Source organism: Mobula birostris, chromosome 10 (assembly GCF_030028105.1).
Source record: "Mobula birostris isolate sMobBir1 chromosome 10, sMobBir1.hap1, whole genome shotgun sequence".
In the NCBI taxonomy this organism is placed as follows: domain Eukaryota; kingdom Metazoa; phylum Chordata; class Chondrichthyes; order Myliobatiformes; family Myliobatidae; genus Mobula; species Mobula birostris.
The window spans coordinates 96,812,274-96,831,392 of record NC_092379.1 but is presented as its reverse complement, the minus strand read 5'-3'; the positions used below and the strand labels follow the sequence as shown (position 1 = coordinate 96,831,392).

Here is a 19,119-nt window from a genome sequence, read left to right as displayed (position 1 = left end):
TTGTAGTTGGTTACAAAAGTATGCTGAATAGTTTGCAGGTTATTATGCATCTGATGCATGACAGATGCAGTTTAATGTGGATAAATGTGAGGTTATCCACCTTGGTGGCAAGAACAGGAAGGCAGATTACTATCTGAATGTTGTCAAGTTAGGAAAAGGGGAAGTACAACGAGATCTAGGTGTCCTTGTTCAGCAGTCACTGAAAGTAAGCATACAGGTACAGCAGGCAGTGAAGAAAGCTAATGGCATGTTCGCCTTCATAACAAGGGGAGTTGAGTATAGGAGCAAAGAGGTCCTTCTGCAGTTGTACAGGGCCCTGGGTGAGACCACACCTGGAGTATTGTGTACAGTTTTGGTCTCCAAATTTGAGGAAGGACAATCTCGCTATTGAGGGAGTGCAGCGTAGGTCCACGAGGTTAATTCCCGGGATGGCAGGACTGGCATATGTTGAAAGATTGGAGCGACTGGGGTTTATACACTGCAATTTAGAAGGATGAGAGGGGATATGATTGAAACATATAAGATTATTAAGGGATTGGACACGCTAGAGGCAGGAAACATGTTCCCGATGTTGGGTGAGTCCAGAACCAGAAGCCACAGTTTAAGAATAAGGGATAGACAATTTAGAACAGAGTTGAGGAAAAACTTTTTCACACAGAGGGTTGTGGTTCTGTGGAATGCTCTGCCTCCGAAGGCAGTAGAGGCCAATTCTCTGGATTCTTTCAAGAAAGAGTTAGATAGAGCTCTTAAAGATAGCGGAGTCAAGGGATATGGAGATAAGGCAGGAAAAGGGTACTGATTGTGGATGATCAGCCATGATCACAGTGAATGGCGGTGCTGGCTCGAAGGGCTGAATGGCCTACTCCTGCACCTATTGTCTATCGTCTATTGTCTATTGTTATTTCAGTGATACTTGTACATTACAACTCCTCAGCTTCTTCCATCTCGTTTGTAAAGGCTGCGTTGTCAGAGGTATTTGGGTCCTGTGGGTGTTGAACTGCATTAAGTTTTGAAAAATCCTCAGTGACTCCATCATTAGAATGGCCTTTTCGATGTTTCGTCTGCACTTCTTCAAACAGCTGCAGGATCTTCAGTCACAAAATAAATACGTCATTAGCAAGCAAATAATAAACAGTACTTGGAGTGAATTTTATACTTTAAAATTATTCTTAAGATGATTTTATGTGTAAATATGATACAATACACACCGGGTGCTTGTGGGTTATTTTAAGTATTCACCTTCAATATGTTTATTAAATGCAAACGTGCACTTCCAAAACGATTTCAAAGGAGGAGATTTCTTTTTTTTAAAATTTTATTTTTATTTGGATAAGGAATTCACAAGTATCATGTACTTTTTCCACACTTATAACCTTTTCCATTTTTTTATATGTATAAAACTATAATCATTTATACATTCTTAAGTACACATTGAGATGATATAAAAGGAAATTAGACACTTAAATAGATAATTATGTACAGTGGTAATTCTAATCTATTAGGCTAAGTAATGGTATTAGTTGTTAAGAAAAATAGTAATAATAGTTTCCATATATCTCTTCAGGACCATTTCTTTCTGGTCCAAAATGTTGTATGTAAGCCTATGTAACAACCATTGTAGGTGTTTATATCCTAACTTGTTCATGCTTGCTCCTGCCCCCAGACATAATTATCCAATCCCTATGTACTTATTTAATTAATTTTATCATTTTTTTATCCCTTTCCCAAATCTTTTCCTTTACTTGTATTAATTCTCTATTTTCCAAAAGAAAACAAAAATAGTAAACATTTAGACTAGGGGTGCTTACGTTAGCAATATTATTGTGTTGATGAGAAGAGCAGTATAAATCATTAGGAGAGTCATCTAAAGTCTGCTCGCATTGGGGTTATATATTCAATCCATTTATTCCAGATTTGATAAAATTTTTCTTTTTGAATTCTCAGGGAGTAAGTCAACTTTTCCATTTTAAATATTTCCAAGATAATTTCGTGCCAATCTTCTAATGTAGGTGGTATTGGATTTAGCCACTTTCTAGTGATTGATTTCTTACTTGCCGCTAAGAGGGCCTGCAGCAACTTTATATCTTCCTTCTGTTCAAGAAACAATACATGCCCCAAATAGAGCGTCTCAAAGTTCAGAGGTATCTGGAACCTAAGTACCTTAACTAATGTTCTATGAATATCTTCCCAATATATACTTAATTTAGGGCAATCCCAGAAAATAGGAAAATGATTTGCCTCCTTGGTGCCGCACCTTCTCCAACACGTCACGTTTGTATCTTTATATTTTTCCTGATATGGGGTCTTGAAGTATCTTATAATATTTTTCCAACAATGTTCTCTCCAAGTCAAAGAATTAGTCGAGGACCACTGAAAGCTGCATATTTTTCCCCAAGCCTCCTCTGAAAGTACCAACCCCCAAAGGTGGAGATTTCAGTAGAAGAGTACGTCACATAGATGTGTTTTCACAGTAGTTAAGTAACTTAAGATAAACTGCTCAGTCACCAAATGTTTTAATGGGGAGTTGTAGGCAATTGAGTCTGCAGCCATCCTTAATCTATTTTGAGAAAATAAAAATGATATAACCAAGTTTCTCAATTTCTGTTACTATTCAGTGTAGATGTGGGTATGACTGGCTATGACTGTAATGTTCCCTCTAATTGTGAGCTGCTGGTGCCAGTCCAGTGTTGGTTGGACTTTCAGTGGCCATTAGACTGCAATGCAACAACAGAAAGTAGCTTCAGAAGAAGAAATGGAACATTGAAAATAATTAGAGCAACACACACACAAAAATGCTGGAGAAACTCAGCAGGTCAGGCAGCATCAATGAAGAGGAATAAACAATTGACATTTTGGGGCTAGGCTATTCATCAAGACCCTTCATTCTTATAATGAAAATAATTGTACTTTCAAGAACACACAAACTGTGAAAGTATCGTAAATGCTTAGAACCATCATTGTTTAGTTTTGTGGAGGGAATAAGTGCTTTTGCTCTCTAGGTCAGGCTTTAATGAAGGTACCCCCTCAATTGGATGAGATCTTCCACAAAGACAATTGTTTTCAGATAAAAGAAATACCATAGCCATGAAAATGTACAGTGTATTAAATAAAATGGACAGAACAAGCAATTTTTCCCAAATCTTTATTCACTCAAAGAATGCAGATACCACTGAGATTGTCTGCATTTTCTATTCATCCGTGATTTCCTCTTAAGTTAGGAGCCAACTATATTGACCGGTGTGGAGCAATGTTCTGTCTAATTTTTAGTAGTCAGTGTGTGCAAAAATCTTACGTTGTGCAAGTTTTTTTCCTGTGACAAAAGTATGTGCGCACTGAATGCACACATGGCACAGCTTTTGTAGGTTCACAAAATATTTGACATAAAACTGCACAGAATAACAACAAAATAACATACATATTTAAGTCACTCAGTTATTTTTTTCTCTCTCCTGTCTTTGGCATTTACCCGTTCTTTGTAAACTCTATCTAGACTAATAGAGCTTCCATCCAATTGATAGCTTTGATACTCATTAACATATCCAAATGACATTCATTTAAACAGTTTCTCAGCTTGTTTTTGAGTAGTTTCATTAGGCTAAGACCTCGCTCACAGTCCGCACTAGACACAAGAAAGGTTCCCCCAATGTCATCAACCACGTAAGGTGGCAAAACTGTTCATTTTGAAGTACAATTGCCACCATTTGAGCAAAGTTTGAAATCAGTCTGGATTTAATTTTTTCCTGCACGGAAAATTTGAATCATTAAACTGTGCAACTTTACAGTATTTTCAGCTAGAAAATCATGATATTTTAGACATAAGTCATTAACTGTGAAGTCATAATCTGCAATTGCGGAGAAATCAAAAGCTGACCATTCTTGTACCTCATCTTCAGGAAACCTTTCTTCTAAATGAACACAAAGACTATTTATAGAAGTCAAAAGCGAACTTGTATCTACTGTGATGTTTTCTTCATGTTGTTGGCTTAGTAAAACTTTAACCTTGTCATTCCACGGAACATTGTCTCCCAGATACTGCTTTCTTATCTTGTTAATTTTGCCTCGCGCAAAATGAATCAATCAGTGTCAGGCCACTCTTTTGCAGAATCTTGCACAGTGCAGCCAGTTCATCAAAGACATCACTTAAAACCTGTAAAGCTACATTGTATAAGATGTTTATCAATTTTTTGTGACAATATTTAGCCACAGGGTCATTTGACTGATCTTTTTCAATAAAAACTTAGCAAGCAATCTACAGGATTTGAAACAGATCCTTGTAAACTTTATGGTATGAACACCGTCCGCCAAAGATGGTTGCTGCCGTGATGAAGCTGTACAAAGCGGATCAGGAGAGGTGAGTTGACGTCAATTAGTGACGTGCATTGTGATATTTGAAAAACTGACTAACTAGTTAACGCGAAAGCAATAGAAAAACAGTCTAAAGTAGAAAGACTGACAAAATTGATCCTAATATTGATGAAGTGAGCTAGTTGGAGCCACTGGAGGAAGCTGATTATTTCCAAATGCAAAAAGAAGTATCTGGGTAGTGAACTTGTTGGAACACTAAATGGAACCAGTGAATGTGAAATATGATTTCAAATTATGAGCCACAAAGTTGAACAAAGAAGTAGACCAGCACATTAGTTTGCCTTTCAGTGTGAAAGCCTGGAATTTATTAATTCAAATGACTTTTGTCCTTTTTGCTTCTGTTATGAAATCATCCCTAATTGGGAAACAAATACTTAAAAACAAATTGAAGAAAAGCAAGTATCACAGCAATATATCAAGTTATTCTTACCTCTGATTTGGGCACAATGCCAATTCTAAAGAAACCAAGTGTACCCTTCTCTACATTGGTACAGTCCACAACAGTAGAGGCAATATTCTCAGGTGAAGGCCCATCACACAATACACCATCAACCTGTACCAGGAACAACAACACTTTATAAATAATTACTTGTGGTATTACATGTAGAAATAATATTTAGAAGTCAAAGAATAAGTTGCAGTAAAACATTACCTTGTTGCCAAGTTTGGCATAGACCTGATTGTGGTGAGTGGTGTCTGCTTCCCCTGTTGGATTTGCTGATGTCACTGCTATGGGACCCACCTGCACATGCAGAGAAAACTTAGTTATTAGATAGACAAAAATGGGGCCACAGGCATTCCTTCTCTGGTTAAACTTCCGCTGAGGAGGAAGTAAGAGTTCCATGATGAACCTTAGCAATCCAGCTAGTAGCAAATGTTTTTGCTTGTGATTGTTATACCTTGACTTCTTGAAGGTCTACAAGTTAGAGAGGACTTGCTCAAGATGAAACTCATGCTTTTCCAAGTATTGCAAGAATTTTCTGTTTTGAAATTGTCACCTTTTCTAAGTCACTTCCAGTGGTGTACTTTGATACTGATATTTTCCTCACTTTATGCTCATTTGCACATAGATGAGTTTAACCAAGCTTGCGTTCTGCTCAAAATCTTTAAACTTCCACCAAGAACATTAGAGTCAAAATTGAGTTACTGCACTTTCCTATTTCACTGTTCTATTTAACCAAGCACATATGCACACACACACACTCACGCACTTACCCTTCTTCTTACAATTTAAAAATCATGTATTTCAACAAGATGTGTCTTGTATTTCCTTTTATACATATTTCAGACTGTAGGAAAGACCTGGAGGGATAACAGGTTTACCTAGCATTCCACCACTTCAACATGCAGCTAAACAGCATTACAACGGTAGTTATGAAACACTTGCAGTTTGGCTACCTGACATTAAGCAAAAATACAAATGGAACAAACAGTTGAATCATATAAGCCTTTGTTAACTCAATTTCTCTCCTCAGAGAAATGTTCTTATTTCAGATGTACTCAGAGAGCTTCCACTGAATTTGGAAGTAAACAAAGGCAACTAAATATCAAGGAAAATTACCAGTACATGCAAAATACAGAGATTAATATCAAAGCTCCATGGAATATCTCACCTGGTCAATGAGATGTGTTGTAACAGCACAATCTGGAATCCATATGGCAATGCTCTGAGAGTCCCGAGTAGCAAAGTGAACTTACAGATTGGATCTTGCCAATTCGACATATGTGTGTCAAGTCCCTTACAAGTTCCATTTAATAAGTAAATTCCAACAGTTCTGCTTGGAAGTGTAGATATTTATCTGCAAAATCCCAGTTTAAAAGTCAATACACATCGAAAAATGTTAAAGTTCCTCCGATGACCAACGCCTTGTTTCTGCACCTTTCCATAGTCTATCTATGTACCTGTTCCTCCACCTCTCATTGGCTATTAGGGGTTTTATAGATTAATTCCATCAGTGCAATGCAGGTTTAGCTAAAGCCAGATGGATTGTTAATTCTCACGTGTATAACCTTGGCTGTTCACTTATCGAAGTTGAGTTGAAAGATGGTTCTGTCAGATCTATACATCCTGTGAACATATTCCCCCCTAATCCAGTCCGAAATAGCTCAGACAAAATTGACTACAGGTTACAACCAAACCCTGTTCTTCTAAAATTATTTGCATAATATCCCACAAAATTTGTAATGGACTATATATTGCACGCCACACTAGGAAGCTAAATGAAGATGTAATTATTTTTGAAGAATTAGTTGAGGAGTGCATTCGACAAAAGAGCATTTAAACATCTCTGAAAATATCCAGCAGATGGCAGTGCTGGAGAGTGAGAGGCTGATGCCATTATTTAAATAGTCGTTATTTGAATTTAGTAAGAAGTGTTAATCTACTGGCCTGTATAAAACTATGCAATGAGTTAAACATCTTCTGAAAAATCACCCGAGTCAGAAGCTTTCTTCACTATTTTTAATGAGATCTTACTTCTGAGTAGATACTGCGTTTTCATGGGTAGATAAAAAGTGGATGGATATGGATGTATTTCTACCATGCGCTTCAAGACAAAATCCAAATTAAACTGCATGGGAAATTATATGAAAAACAGCCCACATACAGGAAGTGATTCATGCAAAAGTGATGCATACAAAACAAACTGCATCTTTAGAGGCCATAACAGATAGTGACTTGCTTCAAAGGTGCCTAAATACTGAAACTTGAAGTAAATAATGCCTCAGGTCACTACTATATTTTTACCAGTTGATTATCCAGTTTTCCGATAGGCAGCTGAAAATTTCTTGCAAAGTATTTTTGCTACTCCTTCCCAAACGAGACTTTTTTTCTCTCTTTGCAGTCACGTTTCTGCTGTTTTAAATGTCAACTGCAGTTGAGTAGGAAGCCTGTGATCAGATCCAATGTGACCAGTGGAGAAAATCTCTGCCAGGTGCTATAATAGTCAATAAGTAGTCCAATTACATTTTTCTCTGCTTTGGAGATAGGCTTTGGATCCCAGATGACTCCCACTTGCCACGCTAAAGAGTACTTTGGACCATCTTCATTGTATCTTATAGTTTCCACTCTCATTTTATCGATTCACTTCATTTTGGTCAAGTTGTATTAGATGGCAATTCTTGTTGTCATTTTAATGTCATCTCCGGTCTCTAATCTCACATGGCTTCCCTGAGCGGCATTTAAATAGAGATTTTGATTTTGGAGATGTGTAAGATTTGCTCTCTTTTACCATTAATCAGTTCAGGAAATATATTATTAAATAACAACCGTGCAAAAGCAGATCTGTAGTCATTAAGGATGGGTAACATTCTGTGATTTATTGCAATACACTGAACTGTCCAAAGTGAATGTGTCCTGAACTGGAAGATATGTGTGCAATTGTTCCACTTTGGCTAAATCTTTACAACTGCATAAACCAAGGATATTCAGCACACAGCTGATGTGTAACGGTTAGATAGGTATGGCCAGGCACTTGCACACCTATCCATTCTTACTCCATGCAATTTCTGTAACAAGCTTCCTACAACTAATGAAATTCACAATGAATGAGATCACATGGTAACAATTTTTTTCTTTAAGGAATTCAGATTAAAGTTGATGTGAACTCAGCGACTGCTCTCTTGGACAATTTTTATGAAATGCAGCACCTCCTCATCATTTCCTCTCTGAGTGCATCTGACACTCACTACAGAATGCAGATAAACTTGCTGCAGGTGAGCTCAGGGATGGCTGAAATCAATATTGCCACTCATATTTCTGTCTTTTTTCATGTAGAAGAAACCCTCCCTGATAATAACTGTACTGTATGTTGAATTCAAGTAAATTTTTGTCACTTGAGAATTCAAAATCTTTTGATTATGAGTGAAATACTATTTGTGTCATCTCAAAGTAGCAATTTGCCAACTAATTTTCCATGGTTAAGAAATCCCTTTTGAATATCTAATGTCAATATTTGGATGTTTCCATAGAGAGTTGTTTTTCTAGTAAAGCGGCGTATTACTCATGTAAGACTGTGCTCTATTCATTTTGTCAGGAGAATAACACTATTGGAGATGGCAGCCTTATCACTTTCTTGCCAGTCTTGATTTGCCAGAGGATTGTGTCTCTGGCTTTAAAATCACTTGGGACAATCAGTTTAACTTGCTTGAGGATATAGACAAACATTTTACCAAGTCCAGAACAAAGTCCTTTTCAGGAATACCTGTAGCTTTCAAGGTTGAGGTACATGCCCTGATGATAGTGGTGTGATAGTTCGGTATTTAGATGATTCAGAGCAATGCATTTATCCCACATGGGGACATGACATCAGACTGACTCAGCACTGAGAGAAATGCGCACCCACAAAGACAATATTCCACTTCTAGACAACAGGAATTCTGCAGATGCTGGAAATTCAAGCAACACACATCAAAGTTGCTGGTGAATGCAGCAGGCCAGGCAGCATCTCTAGAAAGAGGTACAGTCGACGTTTCAGGCCGAGACCCTTCGTCAGGACTAACTGCAGGAAGAGTTAGTAAGAGATTTGAAAGTGGGAGGGGGAGGGGAGATCCAAAATGATAGGAGAAGACAGGAGGGGGAGGGATGGAGCCAAGAGCTGGACAAGTGATTGGCAAAGGGGATATAAGAGGATCATGGGACAGGAGGTCCGGGGCGAAAGACAAGGGGGGGTGGAACCAGAGGATGGACAGAGGGAGAAAAAGGAGAGTGAGAGTAAGAATGTGTGTATAAAAATAAATAACGGATGGGGTACGAGGGGGAACTGGGGCATTAATGGAAGTTAGAGAAGTCGATGTTCATGCCATCAGGTTGGAGGCTACCCAGACGGAATATAAGGTGTTGTTCCTCAAACCTGAGTGTGGCTTCATCTTTACAGTAGAGGAGGCAGTGGATAGACTTGTCAGAATGGGAATGGGATTTTGAATTAAAATATGTGGCCACTGGGAGATCCTGCTTTCTCTGGCGGACAGAATGTAGGTGTTCAGCAAAGCGGCCTCCCAGTCTACGTCGGGTCTCGCCAATATATAGAAGGCCACATCGGGAGCACCGGACGCAGTATATCACCCCAGCCGACTCACAGGTGAAGTGTTGCCTCACCTGGAAGGACTGTTTGGGGCCCTGAATGGTGGTAAGGGAGGAAGTGTAAGGGCATGTGTAGCACTTGTAGGTTTACTTTCCAGAAGAAGATGTAGCCACTAGCTCATTCTTTCGAGCTGACCAGCTTCTGTCTAAATCACTCCAAGCAGCAAAGCCGTGGCTTCCTCTGCTATCATAACTTTACACTTTATACTTTATTGTCACCAAGCAATTGATTCTAGAAAGTACAATCATCACAGCGATATTCGATTCTGCGCTTCCCGCTCCCTGGAGTACAAATCGATGGTAAATATTAAAAATTTAAATTATAAATCATAAGTAGAAAATAGAAAAATGGAAAGTAAGGTAGTGCAAGAAAACTGAGAGGCAGTTCCAGATATTTGGAGGGTATGGCTCAGATCTGGGTCAGGATCTGTTCAGCAGTCTTATCACAGTTGGAAGAAGCTGATCCCAAATCTGGCCGTATGAGTCCTCAAGCTCCTGAAGTCGAAAAGTCTGTTGGCTGGGTGGGTCGTGTCCTTGATTATCCTGGCAGCACTGCTCTGACAGCGTGCGGTGTAAAGTGAGTCCAAGGACGAAGATTGGTTTGTGTGATGTGCTGCGCCGTGTTCACGATCTTCTGCAGCTTCTTCCGGTCTTGGACAGGACAACTTCCATACCAGGTTGTAATGCACCCTAGAAGAATGCTTTCTACAGTGCATCTATAAAAATTAGTGAGGGTTTTAGGGGTCAGGCCAAATTTCTTTAGTTTTCTCAGGAAGTAAAGGCGCTGGTGGGCCTTCTTGGCAGTGTACTCTGCTTGGTTGGACCAAGTCAGGTCATTTGTGATATTGACCCCGAGGAACATAAAGCTTTTGATCTGTTCCACTTGCGCACCACCGATGTAAATAGGGTCGTGCGGTCCGCTTCTCCTTCTGAAGTCAACAACCAGTTCCTTCATCTTGCTGACATTGAGGGATAGGTTATTGTCTTCGCACCATGCTACCAGGTTCTTAACAGAGTGATGGCCAGCATGTAACTGTTGAGACTGCCAGGACATTTGTGATATTTTGGGTCCCAAACTTCACATTAAAGTCTTGGGACAATTGACAATAATATTCCAATTTTTTGTATGATCTGTTTCACTGTAGAATAGTTGTACCCAAGCTACATATAGATATGACAGAGCAAGGTCTCGGTCCATTGGACTCAATAGACAATAGACGATAGGTGCAGGAGTAGGCCAATCAGTCCTTCGAGCCAGCACCGCCATTCACTGTGATCATGGCTGATCATCCACAATCAGTACCCTTTTCCTGCCTTCTCCCCATATCCCTTCACTCTGCTATCTTTAAGAGCTCTATCCAAATCTCTTTTGAAAGAATCCAGAGATTTGGCCTTCACTGCCCTCTGAGGCAGAGCATTCCAGAGAACCACAACCCCCTGTGTGAGTTTTTCCTCAACTCCGTTCTAAATTGTCTACCCCTTATTCTTAAACTGTGGCCTCTGGTTCTGGACTAGGGTAACAGAGGAACTGAAGGAGCTATTTACAATATACATTAATGATTTAGATGAAAGGATTAAAAGTAACATTAGCAAATTTGCTGATGACACAAAGCTGGGTGGCAGTGTGAAATGTGAGGAGGATGTTATAAGAATGCAGGGTAACTTGGACAGGTTGGGTAAGTGGGCAGATGCATGGCAGATGCAGTTTAATGTGGATAAATGTGAGGTTATCCACTTTGGTAGCAAGAACAGGAAGGCAGATTACTATCTGAATGGTGTCAAGTTAGGAAAAGGGAAAGTACAGCTGTGGTCCCAGCACTGAGCCTTGCGGTACCCCACTAATCACTGCCAGCCATTCTGAAAAGGATCCATTAATCCCTACTCTTTGTTTCCTGTCTGCCAACCAATTTTCTATCCATGTCAGTACCCTACCCGCAATACCACTTGCTCTAATTTTGCAAACTAACCTCCTATGTGGAACCTTATCAAAGGCTTTCTGAAAGTCCAGGTACACTACATCCACCGGCTTTCCCATGTCCATTTTCATAGTTACATTCTCAAAAATTTCCAGAAGATTAGTCAAGCACGATTTCCCCTTCGTAAATCCATGCTGACTCGGACCTATCCTGCCATTGCTATCCAAATAAGCTGCTATTACATCTTTTATAATTGATTCCAGCATCTTCCCCACCACTGATGTCAGACTAACTGGTCTATAATTGCCTGTTTTCTCTCTCCTTCCTTTCTTAAAAAGTGGGATAACATTAGCTACCCTCCAATCCGCAGGAACTGACCCTGAATCTACAGAACATTGGAAAATGATTACCAATGCATCCACGATTTCTAGAGCCATCTCCTTAAGTACCCTGGGATGCAGACCATCAGGCCCTGGGGATTTATCAGCCTTCAGTCCCATCAGGTTACCCAACACCATTTTCTGCCTGATGCGAATTTCCTTCAGTTCCTCTGTTACCCTAGGTCCTCTGGCCACTATTACATCTGGGAGATTGTTTGTGTCTTCCCTAGTGAAGACAGATCCAAAGAACCTGTTCAGCTCGTCTACCATTTCCTTGTTCTCCATAATAATTTCACCCATTTCTGTCTCCATGGACCCAACTTTGGTCTTAACTAATTTTTTCCTCTTCACATACCTAAAGAAGCTTTTACTATCCTCCTTTATATTTTTGGCTAGCTTACCTTCGTACCTCATCTTTTCCCTCCGTATTGCCTTTTTAGTTATCTTCTGTTGCTCCTTAAAAGTCTCCCAATCCTCTGGCTTCCCACTCATCCTTGCTATGTTATACTTCCTCTCTTTTATTTTTATACTGTCCTTGACTTCCCTTGTAATCCACAGTCGCCCCTTACTCCCTTTAGAATCTTTCTTCCTCTTTGGAATGAACTGATCCTGCACCTTCTGTATTATTCCCAGAAATACCTGCCATCGTTGTTCCACTGTCATCCCTGCTAGGGTATCTTTCCAGTCAACTTTTGCCAGCTCCTCCCTCATATGTCCATAGTCCTCTTTGTTCAACTGTAATACTGACACTTCCGATCTTCCCTTCTCCCTCTCAAATTGTAGATTAAAACTTATCATATTATGGTCACTACCTCCTAATGGCTCATTTACCTCGAGTTCTCTTATCAAATCTGGCTCATTACACAACACTAAATCCAGAATTGCCTTCTCCCTGGTAGGCTCTAATACAAGCTGCTCTAAGAATCCATCTCTGAGGCATTCCACAAACTCCCTTTCTTGGGGTCCAGTACCAACCTGATTTTCCCAGTCTACCTGCATGTTCAAGTGGATTTGGTCCAGTGATCCAAGTGGACTTTAGACTGGAGATTAATGCACATACTGCTGGACATACATTGTACATCAGTGCCTAACAGCACAAGATTCATGTTCATTCAGTACATACACACCGCGTTCATACAAAGGTGGTCTCAAGCACAGATGATTTTGCCTACCTCCTCTTTTTCACTCCCCCCACAACGCCCCATCAACTTTCTTACCATGATTCTACCTTAACTTCGCTTTCTCTGATTCCCATCTCTTGACTCACCCTCTGACCCACTTACCTCCACTACCCTTGCACAACCTTTCCTCATTCCTTCCCTGTGCTGGGCACCCCTTCCCCTCTTTCTCCTCTAACCCCTTGTGTTATCCTTTGTGCACCTTCTCTTCCCCCAGCTGCATCCACTTCACACTGCCTTTCTCCCTCTCATCTTAATGGCCTTCCCTGTTCATGTGCCATTACAGAGCAACAGAGATAAAGAGTGTCTGATGGTGATGGCCTTGTGGTTTACTATCCACCAGCCCTGTCAATCACCTCCCGCTCCACTTATGGCATCATCTGCTAGTTACAGTTTGCCTTCACCGTTTCTTAGGAATGGAATGAAAGTAAGTCATTCCCAATCACAACCATCTGTTTAAGAGGAAAGTGTAGAGGTAACTTCAGAAACTGTTACACAATGACTTTATAGATAAAACAGCCAACTTTAAGCACCTTCATGCTTATATTTTGCACAATCTTAATAAAGTAATAATTGCTGTACTGATTGTCTCCAAAGACACAAACTACTGAGGGAATATTACTTACATAAAGAATGGGGATTCAATATTGAATTAACCCAAAGGTTAGCATTGTTATACTAATTATTATTAATTAGTCTCCCTAACTAAGCAGATTGTTCTTGTTCTCAATCAGGATGCTTCCTGTGGACTTGAATTGAGGCAAGTAACAATAATTGAATTGATTGGAAATCAACCAAAAATAGTAGGACGTATAAGGGAGCAGCAGCTTTCTTCAGAAATTGCTGATGAACTCAGGTAAGATGGTCAGTGCCATTACATTGATTTTTATATCAAATCTGAAGTTTATTTTGGTAACTTAAGTGTTTTGCTGAATGGTGCAAAAAAGCTCTACTTTATTAAAATCAGTACCCTTTCTAAATGTGTTCAATTTGACTCATAAGGAAGAAGGGCGATTTATAGGGAACATTATTATTTAAACAGAATAACTACAGGATTTTCACATATTCCTAAGTACAAAGGAATACCTCTCTCCTGGTCACTTCTCATCTTGTATTCCATGGTTTATAATAAAATATTTGAGGCAATTTGTTACCAGGCAATTAGATTTTAGTATAGAAATATGCAACTGGCTAGACAGATGAGCACCTACAAGCAGAAATAAAATGTGTCGAAACTATAGGCAGAAAGTGCTAATGGTTGGTTGGCATCTGTGATGACTGACTAAACGTGTGTCACGTGGAAGATGTAACTAGGAAATATAGAAATCTATTTAGACAACAATGGAGCAGAATCAAAATGTACCACACCCAATAATTGGTTTCATTTGCCACAAAGTATCAGTTGGAAGTTAAATTATGTACAGGTTCTATTTCCTGAAGGCTGGTTCTCATTTTAGTGAATCCATAATTATGTTATCCATAATTTCATCACTCCAGAACGCTGTGATTGACTAAAACAAGGATGCTGCAACTAGAAATCCAGAAGTTTTCATTCACACAGCAAATCTCCATGAGAGACAGAGTCCAGAAGAATCCAAGAGCATCTCACGCTCCTGACATAATGTTTTATGCGTCCCAACATAAAGATAATGATAAATGATCAACAACAGCTTCAATTGCTTCAATCACCTACTTAACTACTACTACTACTACTTAATCACAACTTAACATTTTGAATATAGTTGGGTAAGCTTGCAGAATTATGTATTTACAATAGGAGCACGTCCCAGCCAGCAGAACTCCTTTGAATATTCAATACTGGTGACTGTTCCAAAAGCCAGATACCCAAAATATACATCTTTTGGTACAGTGCTGAAGGATGGCTGCAGGATTATACAGTACAACTAATCTGAAGGTTAAGTGACAAAACACATCTGTCCTGAACTGTGCATTAGTCGACAGGAATACAACTTTAAAATATGCTTATAGCAGGAGCATCATCTGTTGTCTTCTGTTACGTAGCTTCAATGTGACTGAATCAGGATGTTCCACACCCAATGATTGGTTTCACTAGTCACCAGGTATTAGTTGTAAATTAAGTTGTATGCAGGTTTAATTTCCCAAAGACATGTTCATAATCAATAATTATGCTATCCATGATTTCATCATACCAGAATAATCCCTAACAGCATCATGAAACAAAGCCTTTCCCATAGGATTATCCATCCAACCTAAGTTCAAATTCAAGTTTAATTGTTGTTCAGCCATACACGAATACCCATGGATACACCCAAACGAAACAGCATTCCTCCGGAGCCAAAGAGCAAAACACAGGCCAAGTCATACACAGTTCAAAACACATATTGCACATGTATAATATTGGTAAACACACAGTCTCCTGTACATTGTCGGCAAGAACAAGCCCTCAGCAGTCCGCAGACAAATGCATGCATTCCAGCTTGTCTTCCACCGAGCGAACTCTGGAGGGCAGTGCTGATGGGAGTCTCCTGTCCCTGGTGAAGCATGGGGGGGCTCCTGTCCCCAGTCCAGCATAGGGGGGCTCCTGTCCCCAGTCCAGCATGGACACTTTGGCATCTCCCTTTGTGGTGGCTGCAACAGGCAACACCGCGACAAGGCCTAACTCTCACTATGTAACTCTCCTGCTGTTAAACCAGTGAACCAGACTTTCAGTATTCTGTTACAAATATCAGAATCAGAATCAGAGTCAAGTTTGATATCACCAGAATACGTCATGAAATTTGTTGTCTTTGCAGCAGTAGTACAATGCAATACATAATACCAGAGAAAAAAACTGTGAATTACAGTAATTAACAAATAAAATAGTTAAATTAAGTAAATAGTGCAAAAAAAAATTAATAAAGTATTGAAATAATGCTCAAGGGTTCAACGTCCCGTCCAGAAATCAGATGACAGAGGAGAAGAAGCTGTTCCTGAATCATTGAGTGTGCACCTTCAGGCTCCTGTAGCTCCTGCCTGATGGTAGCAATGAGATCAGAGCATATCCCGCATGATGGGGGTCTTTAATGTTGGATGCCGCCTTTTTGAGGCATCGCTCCTTGAAGATGTCCGGGATGCGACTGATGCTAGTGTCCGTGATGGAGCTGACTAAATTTATAACTCCCTGTAACTTATTTTCATCCTGTACAGTAGCCATGCCTCCTGGCCCTCATACCAGGTGGTGATGCAGCCCGTTAGAATGCTCTCCACTGTACATCTGTAGAAACTTGCGAGTGTCCTTGGTGATACACCAAATCTCCACAAACTCCTACAGAAATATAGCCGTTGTTGTGCCTTCTTTGTAGCGACATCAACATGTTGAGACCAGGTTAGATCCTTAGAGAAGTTGACTTCCAGAAACTTGAAATTGCTCACTCTTTCTACTTCTGATCCCTCAATCAGGACTGATGTGTGTACCCTCGTCTTACCCATTCTGAAGTTCACAAGCAGTTCTTTGGTCTTACTGACATTGAGTGCAAGGTTGTTGCTGTGACAGCACTCAACTAGCTGATACATCCCGCTCCTGTACGCCTTCTCATCACCATCTGAAATTCTGCTAAAAATAGTTGTGTTGTAGATGGCATTTGAGCTGTCCCTGGCCACACAGTCATGGAAGTAGAGAGAGCAGAGCAGTGGGCTAAGCACACATCCCTGAAATGTAACAGTGTTGGTTGTCAGCGAGGTGGAGGTGTTATTTCCAACCCACACAGATTGTGGTCTAGTGGTTAGGAAGTCCAGGATCCAGTTGCAGAGGAGGGCACAGAGGCCCAAGTTTTGGAGCTTTTCAATCAGAACTGTAGGAATGATTGTGGTAAAGGCTGAGCTGTAGTCCTAAAGAATCTTACAATCCCAACAAAAACATCCACTCGCCGTTAAACTGCACGTGGTCTACACCAAATCCAGCTCCTCCGCCAGCGAGCAGTTTGCTGATGGGTAGAGCTGCAGTACTTGAAGTTCTTAATGTTCAGTCATGTCTTGTGGTCATAAAAAAGACATTTGAAGAGACAAAAATAATTTTCTTTGGCCCTGGAGAGGCTGCTGTGACTGAACATGCTGCCATCTAACTGGAAGTAGGGCCAAAGGAAGGATTGGTGGTCATTTACATTACAGAAACTTGTGCTTACAGTGATCACCCTTACTGTAATATGTTAAAGCCCATCAGCCAATGAACTCACTGCTGTTTTCCCACTTAAATATATTCATCAACAGATTTCCTTGGTTTTAACTCCATGTATTCCTGAAGATTCTGGTGATAGGTAGGTGGGCAGGAAATGATGGTGGGGAACAAGGGCAGGTAGTGGAAGTAATAGTGAGTGTCAATCTTTATCATAGTGCAGGTTTGTTTGAAAGATGTAAATGTGGCATGAAAGGAACTCCCAAGTCTGATCACATATTTCCGGAAACTGCTTGTTTTGTGTCTCATAGCAAGGGTACCCAAAGACATCTTTTGTTGAGGCTTGCTTTCTCCAGCCTGGCTGTTGTGTGCACAATGAATATGCCAAATTTAAACCATCATTTCTAAGCAAACCAGGATGTTTGGAGCTTAATATGCAGGTGTACTTGCCCTTGCCATGGCAATTGGGATTGAAGTGGAAGGCCCAATGAAAAAATAGGTATTTCCCTGGAGGTTTTGAGTGCATACAAATAGGAAAAATATTCCTGTCTCTGTTTGCATTTTAAGAAATATGTTGATTTTCAAATTATTCATCAATTTTTGCATTAACATTCTAAGTAAATGTTGCATTTACAAATTACGAAAGATATCTTGCAGCTTATTTCACCTGTGCTTCTTTCCTTTGTATTCGAGACAAAGACTGTATTATTAAACTGACAAGAAAACAAAGACTGTTTAAATTTCAAGGCTCTGAGATTCGTTCTTTCAAGATTTTCCGCGTGAAATTGTTCAGAAATGTTCTGGATTCACGGCTGCAATGCGAATGGCCTTTCAAAAACAGATGCATTCCTTTCTTCTGTACCCGGCTAAATTAAGGCTTTTTGCTAAAGACTCTGGGGTTCGTATCTTAGGGTCCAGCCAATGCATTGAGTTTTATTAATTCTCTCCCGGATGAGTCTGAAGGCTGAAGTTTAAAAGACTTACAATTATTTGATCATTTCGCAATATAAGGAATGATGAGATCGGAAGAATTGAGAAGTACAGAAAGTCTTGGTATTAAAAAGGAGCTCTATCTTTGAAATAGACTGGTTTGGATGGTTTTAATTTTAGAAGATATCTTATGGAATCTGTTAGAAGACTAAAAATTTTAAACCATTTAGAGTTTCTTTCTGTTTGCTACATCTCTGAGTTGATTGTTTTTTTTTGCTTTGTATGTTATTGTTAAGAACTTTTAACTCATTGTTCGTTTTTTTTTATGTTTTATAAATAGATGTAATAAGTTAAAGATGGCGATGTTTTCTCTTCTGTGCAAATATTTCAAGAATTTGTTTTGGAAGTGTTTTTACTTATCTAATGTTATAAAGGTTACTTTCTAAATTGAAGTTCGTTTCTGCTAAACTATTTTTTCTAATTTAATTGTAATGGGTTGCATGTCGACTGTAATGAGTTGTATACTTGGGAGAGGGAGACAGATTACCTTTTTCACCTATACCTTTTAGTTAGGCAGGTGGAGTTCAGAATTGCTTCTTATGCATTCCTTGGGGCTTGCGTTGATTGATATCAACTTATTCCTGGGCTTTGTAGGTTGGATGAGTTTTTTACTTTTTTTTTCTTTCTATTTTTTATTCCCATTATGGAATTCCGAAGCGTTCACAAATTGTTATCATTGTTGCTTATCACTGCCATTCACGGCTACCTGATCCTGACATGTGTTCAATTGTTTTCTTTAGATATAAAGTTTCATGATGTTATTTAAACAGTTAAATGTTTTAAGTTGGAATGTCCATGGTTGGAATCATCCTATTAAGCGTAAGAAAACATTTAAAATTATTAATTGATTCCAACCTGATATAATTTTTGCACAAGAGACACATGTCAGGTTATGTGATAAAAATCGATCTTTTTAAATTTTGGAAGAATCCTCGGATTCACGCAAAGTCTCAAAGTAAAATTAGGGGTGTTTCCACTTTTATTGATTCTAATATTCCCTTTAATTGGGAAGATATTATATCTGATATTAATGGTAGGTTTTTGATTGTTAAAGGAACAATTTACACTAAGAGAATTG

The 19,119-nt window shown here is 39.4% G+C and overlaps 1 protein-coding gene across 1 annotated transcript; it reads right to left on the bottom strand.

Moving 5' to 3' along the window:
- Window positions 1-920: 920 nt before the first annotated feature.
- On the bottom strand, window positions 921-7,438 carry LOC140203719 (putative threonylcarbamoyl-AMP synthase). Its single transcript, XM_072269756.1, has 5 exons — window positions 7,331-7,438; window positions 5,979-6,032; window positions 5,018-5,107; window positions 4,796-4,918; window positions 921-1,088 (listed from the first exon to the last, which is right to left on the bottom strand). The coding sequence occupies exons 1-5, from the start codon at window positions 7,436-7,438 to the stop codon at window positions 921-923; spliced, it is 543 nt and encodes a 180-aa protein (XP_072125857.1).
- Window positions 7,439-19,119: the final 11,681 nt, after the last annotated feature.